Below are 10,868 nucleotides of genomic sequence, written 5' to 3' on the forward strand. Positions count from 1 at the left end.
GATGAGGGATGAAACAAGCGAAATTAAAAGAGATCCTAATGAGATTGAAAAACTAATTACACAGTACAAAGGAATGCCTTCCAATGAATACAAAAACTTGGAAGACACAGGCAGATGCCTGGTAAAACAAACCCTTCCCAGATTATCTCATGTAGATATCAAAAGCTTGAACAGACCCAAAGCAAAAGATGAAGTGGATTTGTTTACCAAAAGTCTACCAACTGAAAAATGTCCCAGTCCAGATGGCTTAGAGGAGAATTCTACCAAGCATTCAGGGAAGAGCTGACACCAATTCTACACAAGCTCTTCCAGAGAACAGAAAAGCTCCAAAAACACATTCTATGAAGCTAGTATAACACTGATACCAAAACCAGGTAAGGATCCAACAAGGATAGAGGACTATTGATCAATATCTCTAATGGACATAGATGCAAAAATCCTTTAAAAAATCTTGACCAATAGAACACAAAAAGTATTCTAAAAATGTATATAAAAATTTAACCATCATGACCAAGTGAAATTCATACCAGGGATGCAAGGATGGTTTAACATCTGAATATTCATTAACATCATCCATCAAATTGAAAGGAAAAAGGTCAAGAACTAATGATAATATCAAAAAATGCAGAAAACATTTGACAACATTAATATCCTTTCCCAATTAAGACACTCAAGAAAATTGGATTGGAAGATAATCACCTCCCTCGGTATAATTCAAGTTATATATGGAAAACTAATGACCAGCATTACAATCAATGGAGAAAAGACTAAAGTGTTCTCATTGAAAAAGCAAACCAGACAACGATGTCCTTTGTCCCCACTTTTCTTCAACATTGTCCTGGAGGTATTAGCTAATAATATGTCAACTGAATGATAGCAAAGGTTTAAATGGAATAAGAAGAAGTAAAATTTGGTGTCGGAGCTATCCGGTGCCATTCTTGTCGCTGCGGCGACCCCCGCACCCGCCGCCGCCATGACCGAGCAAATGACCCTTCGTGGCACCCTCAAGGGCCACAACGGCTGGGTAACGCAGATCGCTACCACGCCACAGTTCCCCGACATGAGTCTGTCTGCCTCACGAGATAAGACCATCATCATGTGGAAGCTCACGAGGGATGAGACCAACTATGGCATTCCCCAACGTGCTCTGCGTGGTCACTCTCACTTTGTGAGCGACGTGGTCATCTCTTCTGATGGCCAGTTTGCGCTCTCAGGCTCCTGGGATGGAACACTACGTCTCTGGGATCTTACAACGGGCACCACCACATGCCGCCATGTTGGCCATACCAAGGACGTGCTGAGTGCGGCCTTCTCCTCTGACAACCGGCAGATTGTCTCTGGCTCCCGAGATCAGAACATCAAGCTGTGGAATACTCTGGGAGTTTGCAAGTACACCGTACAGGACGAGAGCCACTCTGAATGGGTGTCCTGTGTGCGCTTTTCGCCGAAGAGCAGCAACCCCATCATCGTCTCGTGTGGCTGGGACAAGTTGGTCAAGGTGTGGAACTTGGCTAATTGCAAACTGAAAACGAACCACATCGGCCACACAGGCTACCTGAACACTGTGACGGTCTCTCCGGATGGATCCCTCTGTGCTTCTGGAGGCAAGCATGGCCAGGCCTTGCTGTGGGATCTCCATGAAGGCAAGCACTTTTATACCCTCGATGGAGGAGACATTATCAACGCCCTGTGCTTCAGTCCCAACCGCTACTGGCTCTGTGCTGCCACTGGCCCCAGCATCAAGATCTGGGACTTGGAGGGCAAGATCATTGTTGATGAGCTGAAGCAAGAAGTGATCAGCACCAGCAGCAAGGCCGAACCGCCCCAGTGCACCTCTCTGGCCTGGTCTGCTGATGGCCAGACCCTTTGCAGGTTACACAGATAACCTCGTGCGAGTATGGCAGGTGACCATTGGCACCCAGTAGAAATGTGTGGCACAGCTTTTTTGAAATTAAAAGGCTGGCTTTCTGAAAGAAAAAAAAAAAAGAAGTAAAATTTATCGTTATTTGCAAATGATGATTTTATATACTGAGAAATCCAAAGACTTCACAATAGGAGCACTGGAATCCAGAGAGGGATATGGCAGAATGGAAGGTTATAAGATCTTCAAGCTGAAGTCTATTGTATTGCTACATACAGCTGATGAGATTACAGAAAAAGAGATCAAGAAAGCAGTACCCTTCATAACAGCCAAGCATAAAGTGAAATATCTAGTAATATGCTTAGCCCCCACCCCGCCCCCCAAAATGAAAGACCTTTATGAGAAAAACTATAGAACATTGTTACAAGAACGCAAAAAGGACTTTCACAAATGGAACAATATGCCATGCTTGTGGATCAGAAGACGCAGTATTGTAAATATATCAAAAAAACCTAAGGCACTATCCAAATTCAATGTAACCCTAATACTAATATCAGCATCTTTTACAGCATCTGGGATCTTAAAGGCTTGAAGATAAACAAGAAGCCATCTAGCTGACAACCAACAAAGCCCCCATGGTAAAACACACCTGTTTGTGTGATCATGAGGTGTCGAGGGGATCAGGTATCAGGCATCTAAGACCCAGAATGGGGTGGAGGTGGGGTTAAGGGAGTGGGAGCATGGAGTAGAGACCCAAAGCCCATCTGTAGACAATTGGACATCCCCTTACAGAAGGGTCACAAGGAAGAGACGAGCCAGTCAGAGTATAGTATAGCAACCGAAGGAACACACAACTTTCCTCTAGTTCTTTAATCCTTCCCCCTCACTATCATGCTTCAATTCCACCTTACAAATTGGATTAGATCAGAACATATACACTGCTACAGATAAGAGCCCTCAATTCAGGGCATCCAGGATAGATAAACCCCTCAAGATAGGGGTATCTCATTGAGGACTGAGATACCAGGAGGGTAAGGGGAAAGTGGGAGGAGAAAGGGGAAATCGATCACAAGGTTCAACATATAACCCCCTCCCAGGGGGACGAACAACAGAAAAGCAGGTGAAGGGTGACAGAGAATGATATGAAATATGAAAATAACCATCTATAACTTAGGGTTCATGAGGGAGGGAGAGCGGGAGAACAAGGGGGAAAACTGAGGAGCTTATATCAAGGGCTCAAGTAGAAAGGAAATGCTTTGAAAATGATGGCAACATATATACAAATGTGCTTGACACAATGGTTGTATGTATGGATTGTGATACGAGATGCTAGAACTCCCAATAAAAGTATTTAATAATATATTTATCTCAGATATTTTTTCAAAGAAATGGAAAAACTGATTACCAACTTCATATGGAAAGGGAAGAAGCCCAGAATTGACAGATTAACTCCTCCAGAAGATGAATAAAGAGAGTGGGCTTGTATTACCAGACTTAAAATTTATTACACAGCCACAGGTGTCAAAACAGCATGACACTCATATAATGAGAACAACTCAGACCAATGGATAAGAACAGGAAATCCAGGAATAAAATTAACAGCATTCAGGCAACTGATCTTTGATAAGGCCCCCAAAATATCAAAGGGGAAATCAATGCACTGTTTAACAAATGGTGCTGGACAAAACTGGCTATCAACTTGCAGAATAATGAAGCAAGGTTTCACCTGTACACCAGAATAAATTCAAGATGGATGACAGACCTTGAGTTAAAACCCCAAACTATCAGGATTCTCAAAGAAAAAAATCAGGATACATTTAAGAACCTTAGCACAGGGAATACCTGGGCTCTCAGAATTAAGGAAGGCTACAGACTCAGAGGAAAATACAATAGACAGGGTGAGATATTAAAGATTAAACACTGGTGCACATTGAATGATTTCTGCTAGAGAGTAATAAGAGAGCCCACAGACTGGGAAAATATATTTAGTAATGACATATCAGATAAAGGGCTTATTACTAAAATCTACTGAATCCTCCAAGTCTACAATAAGAAAAAAAATAATAGCTCACTGAGGAATTGGCAAAAGACTTGAACTGAAGATTCACAAAGGAGGAAAGAGGAATGGTCAACAAACATATGAGAATATGTTCCCAATCATTACCCATCAGGAAATGCAAATTAAAGCAACTATGAGATATGCCCTAACACCCACAAAGAGAGCCCAATTCAGAAAGCAACAAATGTTGGAGTGGCCATGGTGAGATGGGAACTCTCATTCACTGTGGGTGGTCTTGTCGATATGTACAGCTACTGTGGAAAGCAATTTGACAAGACCTAAAACAAATGGAAATTGAAATACCCTGCTACCAAGCCATTCCATTACTGGGCATATACCCAGAAGAAGTAAGAAATAGACCACGACCAGACATCTGCTTTCCGATGTTCTTTGCTGCACAGTTCCCTAACACACACAAAAAAAACCCCCAAAAAACTGGAAACAGCCTAAGTTTCCATCAATAGATGAATGGATTAAAAAGTCTGGTATATACACACAATGGAATAGTATGCATTCCTAAAAAAATAGTGATGCAACAAGGAAGCACCTCATTTAGTAGTAAGAGCTGGAGGATATTCTGGTGAAGTTAGCCTAGCACTAAAGGTCAAGTACAAGAGCCCACTGAGGTAAAGCCAAACAGCAGAACGGGCATAAGGGGAAATGCGCACAACCACAATCCTTGGGCTAAGAACCAGATACTCTGGCATGAGCCAGACCAATCCCAATAATACATAGACCATCAAATAAACAAAAAGTAAACAAATACAATAAACAAATTAAAATATACATATAAAAATGTAGAGAGTACCTGTGCTGAAAGACATCTTTTCTACCCCTCTCATGTGCCTTTAAGGATCACAAGAGAGAAGTGGGGAGAAAAAAGACAGCAACAGGGAACCAGAGCACTAATCTAACCACGGGCAGGTTATTGTTTATGTCTCCACAGGAAAGGGGAACTGAGAGTAGACCTCATCATGTAGTGCCAATCCTTGGGCACGATGTACCTGTGTGGGGCAGCTCATTCCTACAGATGACTGCAGGGCAGTCAGCCTGAGATGTGACATCCTGTCCATAGATGACAGCGCTGTAGAGGGTGGCCCGGGAGACACAGGTCAGGGAGAGCAGCCGATCTGACGTGCACCAACGGGGGCAAACCATGAAGAGAGTGCACCGGACCGGCAATGTAACCTTTTATTCGATAGGTAACTTTCCAATGTTAAGTAAATTAAAGAACTGGATTATATGGAATATTTTGTTTTCTCTGTGTCGTGCTAGAGAGAACACAACAGGGGTCTGAGATCCAAGTTGGTCTCTCGATGTAAGGTAAACAGTACAACACAAGCTTTAGAGAAGAATCCCTAGGCAGCACGATGAAGGTTTGGAGGTTGGGATTTCTCTAATGAAAATTTTGATATTCTACTGAAAATTTTTCTATTGAAAACCTTGGGGGCACAGTCTGCTCTCCCACACTTGGCGTCGCTTTGAGCAGGAATTGACTCAACAGCACGTGGTGATTTCATGCAGGGAATGAGGAGATGCTGGATGATTATCCTCTGGTGGCTGTGTTCCCTCTTGGAGGACATCTCCATTACAGGGAGAAGTTGAGAAGAGAAACAAGGCGTTTAATAATGAAGAAAGTTTTACTTTAAACTGTTTTATTACATTATGAGAAACATAAATGCTCTAATATTTAAAAGAGAATGACAGCATTCTTTAGGCAGGGTATTGAGTGGTTTGAGTTCCATCTTGAGAGAAAAATTTTAACCCAAGTTTTAATTATTCTCAACATTAACTTACAAGTTCATCTGCAAATTAATTCCCTCTTTAAATACTTGTGTTAACTGGAACTTCTTTGATTATCTTTTTATTCCCTACTAAATATAGGTACTAAACTTAGTTTTCTAAGTAAAACATTCTTTTTTTTTTCTTTTTTTTTTTTTTTAAATTTATTGGGGCTGATACAATTCTTTTCACAGTTCATACATATACATACATCAATTGTATAAAGCACATCTGTACAGTCTTTGCCCTAATCATTTTTTTCTCCTTTTTTCTTCTTTTACATTTTATTAGGGACTCCAACAACTCATCATTTAACAGATTCATAAGCAAGTTTTGAATCTGTCACTATATGTAAGTGTCTCTATGTCTTGTTTTTCTTTTATCTACTAGAGTCTAATGATCTACTTTGTTCGCATATCTTAATTATCTATTCAAAATTGTGGGACTCCATCAAGCAGCACATTTGATGGGATTACCTCTGTGCCAGAAAACAATGCTCCAAAGAATTGTCACTGAATCGCAAAAGTAAGAAGTATTAAAATATAGAAAATGATTGATAGTTTAATCTTAACCAAAAGGAGATCTAGGAGGTTGCTCCTCTTTGCTTAGGACCAGCATTGATGTCTTATAACATACTGATAACTATATGATATCAATTTTCTAATTGAGAGCACCCAGGGCTACATGGTCTAAGTTACACCTAGATGACCAGAAAACTAATATGCCAACTGAAGTAATGATCAACCGCAGCTTTTATGGAGTTTTCAACACCAGTGTGTCAGACCATTCTTTTTCTATCAACTGGCAAGTTAGAGAAGGCACATGTGGTGAAGTGAAATACTGAAATATGGCTCATCAACCCATGTTTCTGTACTTTCCAACAACTATTTGGGTGGGGCCTTGCACATAGGGTCTGTGAAACAGTAATAGAGGGTATTCCTCTATATATCAGAAAGCCATCTCAGAAATAAGAGGAGTGAATTCTGGGGCCATCAAGTAGAGTAAGCTCAGAATCCCTGGCTGAAACGGTAGAGGCAGCAGAGGCTGGGTCACAGAGACACTGGACCAGAGAAAAGAAGTCAGACCTACACTGAACAAAGGAGTGATGCTGAAACTGACAACCATTCCCAGGCCCTTCTCACCATAGTTACTCACTCTGAATGTTGAGCAAATAATCAGAGAAGCTTGGTTATATGAAGAATAATATAGCATCAGCATCAGAGGAAATTTTATTAACAACAACCTGGCTTGCTAAAGTGAGGAGGACTTGAAGCACATGCTGATGAAGATCAAAGACTGCATTCTTCAGCATGGGTTGCAACTTAATTCAAAGACAACCAAAATTCTCACACCTGGATCAATAGGTAGCATCATGATAAATGGAGAGGATTGAAGTTGTCAAGGATTTCATCTTGCTTGCAGTCACCATCAATGTTCAAGGAAGCAGTAGTCAAGAAATCAAATAACTTATGCGTTGCATAAATCTGTGCACAAGGTCTCTTTAAAGTGTTAAAGAGCATGAATGTCACTTTGAGAATTAAGATACACCTGACCCAATCATGGTACATGAAATTGCCTGGTGAAATGCCAGTGAAAGTTGGACATTGACCAAGGCAGGCTAAAGAAGAATGGCTGCATTTAAATGATGGTGCTCTGACATATATGGAATATATCATCAACCGCTATCTGAACATGTAAATCTGTCATTCAAGAAGGACAGCCAGAATGATCCTTAGAGGCAAGGATAGTAAGCTTTTCTCATGTGTTTTGTATAGGTTACCAGGAAAGACTAGTCCTTGGGAGAGACACCATGCTACATAAAGTAGAAGCACAGTGAAAATGATACAGACCTTTGGTGAGATGGATGGGCATACATTGTATGTAAACTGTCACATTATAATCTAATTTACTTTGAAAATTTTCACCAAAAACTCAGTGAAATATATATATTTTAAATGTATCAAAATCTTTAACCAGTACATGCTTTCTAGATCATTATTGGTTTCCTAATTTTGGTTGTCAAATATTCTGATCTTATGTAATTTCTTTACTTCAATGAAAACGATACCAAATACTGACATAAATGGGAGAAGAAATTTTTATGAAACATTGTTTTAATTAAAAATTATTTTACAACTTGTTAAAAGATCATCCTAACAATCCATACATCAATCGTGTCAAGCTTATTTGTACATATGTTGCCATCATTCTTGTCTACTTTTACTTTCTATTGAGCCCCACCCGATCCCCGTTATCAGCTCCTCTTTCCCTCCCCCCTCTCATGACCCCTTGATAAATGATAAATTATTATTTTCAGATCTTACACTGACTGCTGTCTCCCTTCCCATAGAGACTCCTCATCCCAAAGAGCATGCTTCATGTATCAAAGAAGAGTACTGTGCCAAGGGTTAAGCATAACCACTATTTAACTCATGAAAATAGTAAAGGTGAGAGGGTATGCATATTTTTGTGAGTGATATCTTTATAAGGATAAACATTTATGTGAAGTTCCATACCAACTTAAGATTAAAATACTTTGCTAATAAAATACCAAATAAAACTTACAAGAGGGGAAGTTGCTGCTAGTGTTACGCTTGTTAACAGGATAAGTTGCTTTAATTTTCTTATACGATGTGAGAAATAATTACAATTGGAAGCAGTAGAGCCAACTTCGGAATAGCTTCAATGATGTATTTATCTAGATGAGTAAAGTGTTATAAAGATTTTATATAAAACATGTTTTCAAAAATAGGAAGTATATATTCTTCTAGAAATATAATTTTATTTTTCCTCAGGATCGTTTTATTTTTTTGTTCACTAGCAAACTCTTTTGATTAAATGCATAGACATAAAGACCAATACGTGTGTTAAAAAGGACATTGTTGTGAATAGATTGAATGTATTGAGTGCTTAGTGTTGATAAAGACTTTTCACCAGCATTTTCTTTAATTTTTATATCAATGCTTAGTGGCTGAAATGATCATTTCTAATTTTCAAAAGAGATACTCACCAAACCAATATCATTGAGGTGATTCTGACTCACAATGCACCCTATAGGTCAAGGGTGAAATGTGCTTGTGAGTTTCTGAGACCGTAACAAGTAGAAATCCTGGCCTTTCTCCTTCAGAGCTGCTGGTGGTTTCAAACTGACCTTGCAGTTAGCAGCCCAACTCAAAAATACTATGCCACCAGAGCTCCGCACAAGAGACACTAATGTCTTTAAAATGGTATATAATTTGCAGGTGGTGACAAAAAATGAAATGGAAAAACTTAATTTTCACCTATGGATTCTGCTTCTAAATTCTATATACAAAGCACAAATCTAAGCTTACATCTTTTTACATATTTTAAATATATATTATTTACTCCTGTAAGTACTATAATGGATTTAGAAATCTAGAGATCTCCTGGAGTATAAAGGATGGACAATATAATTTGTGAACAATATTCAGAGTACATAACAATAAACTCAAATAAATAAAAAGGCTATGTTGAGTTGAGTGGCATAGGGGATAATTCTTTGGGCTGTTAATCACAAGCTCTGAAGTTCAAAACCACCAGCTAGCTGCTCAGTGGGAGAAAAGAGAGGCTTTCTATAAGCATAGAAAGTTAGTCTTGGAAGCCCACTGGGACAGTTTTACCTTGTCCCATATGGTTGCTACAAATCAGAATTGACTCAAGGGCAGTGAGTTGAGTTTTTGAGTTAAAAAAGACAAAGGTTTTCTAATAGAAAATTAGGTATTTCCCCCGAAAAGTATACTCATATTTTTCTTAATGAAGAAAAATATTTTTGAATAAAAAATCAGTTTCTTTCCAGGTCCACTAAATATTTAACATATCAGTGATAATTTGGAATTGAAAGTAAGCTACATATATTTTTTACCCTAATCTTGTTAGGTAGCTTAGCCTAGGTAATTGGGAAGTCCATTTACGCATGCCCAGGAGAGCCAGCAAAGGACAAAGCTGGATTTTCCCACCAGTGGGTGGAGATGGGTGTTACACCTGGAGCAGCCCACCTGGGCCAGGTGACTGCAATTCAGCCAATGGGATCGACCTGGGGTCGTTCACCACGCCTCCCCCAGGAACCCTTTAGAAAGCAAGAACCGAGAGGGAGAGGGTCTTGCTTGGGTGGTCTGGTCGTCTTCGTGGGAGGGGAGAGATCCTTGCGTGTCCCGGAGCAGTCTCTGCCAGGCCGCATGGTCAAAGGAATCCTATGGGTGCCGCGTAAAACCCGATGCTTCTTTGAACTTTCATTAAATTCACTTGGATCACCAGCCCGGCTTCGGCATGAAATCTTTCTCCGCGCGGAGCCAAGGACCGAGGCTGAAATCTAGTCCCGGAGAGAGAGACCTTACAACCTCAATTTCAAGTAATCAACAGCACTGATGTAAAAGAGATCTGTGAACACTGTCAATTTGCACCATACTCTTGAGTGAAGGCCCTTACAATCCTGAAAGAATACCTTGTAGCAGAAGAGTTATCTTCTTTTGTAAAAATGGTCCAGTGCTTAAAAGCACTTTGCACAAGGAGAGCATCATGTGTAATAAACTAATGAAAGCATGTAGAGAAACTTTCAAAGCACCTCTTACTGCCTTGCACAGTGTCCAGTCTGTAAAGCTCCTCCATATATTCTTATTCTTTTACTTTATATTATATTGTGAATACATTATCAAGAAGAGCCAAGTCAACTAGATAACATTTGCATTTTATAAAGGCAAACTGAAAACTGAAAGCAAGCTCACAATGTCGAAGGCTACCTCTCCCCATCCCCTTGGCCAATTGAACATTAGCAAACATTCACACCAACAACTGAAAAGTTCTTGATTTTGTTTAGATTTATTAGTTCGCTTTTATATCTTCTTGATATTTGGCGGATCTAGAGACCATGTGACAAAACAAACTCATCAGGGAGATCCAGGAGCTTTGTGGCCTTAATTGGTACAGCAAATGCTAGGTATTTGCATTGGATCATGTGGGCCCAAGGTGTTTGGCACATCTTCAGGGATCACCCTGTGCTGTGGTTCTTTGTAATTGAGAATGAGCCATGGAGACACTCATCTATTTTGATTTTTGCCATCAAAATATTACTGCCTCAAAATATCACTCACATGACTAAAAAAGAATTTTACTAGTTGTGTAGGAGGCCATCCCATTTAATAGAAGAAG

General features: G+C 39.8%; 1 protein-coding gene across 1 annotated transcript; it reads left to right on the forward strand.

Annotated features, from left to right (window-relative positions):
• Positions 1-946: 946 nt before the first annotated feature.
• On the forward strand, positions 947-1,885 carry LOC142424377 (small ribosomal subunit protein RACK1-like). Its single transcript, XM_075529535.1, has one exon. It carries the CDS (start codon positions 974-976, stop codon positions 1,883-1,885), a length of 912 nt encoding a protein of 303 aa, XP_075385650.1. The 5' UTR covers positions 947-973.
• The last annotated feature ends 8,983 nt before the right edge of the window (positions 1,886-10,868 follow it).

This window comes from Tenrec ecaudatus, chromosome 13 (assembly GCF_050624435.1).
Source record: "Tenrec ecaudatus isolate mTenEca1 chromosome 13, mTenEca1.hap1, whole genome shotgun sequence".
In the NCBI taxonomy this organism is placed as follows: domain Eukaryota; kingdom Metazoa; phylum Chordata; class Mammalia; order Afrosoricida; family Tenrecidae; genus Tenrec; species Tenrec ecaudatus.

Excerpts from the sequence above, each read along its gene's own strand:
- LOC142424377 (XM_075529535.1), top strand. The coding sequence starts at position 974 with ATGACCGAGCAAATGACCCTTCGTGGCACCCTCAAGGGCCACAACGGC.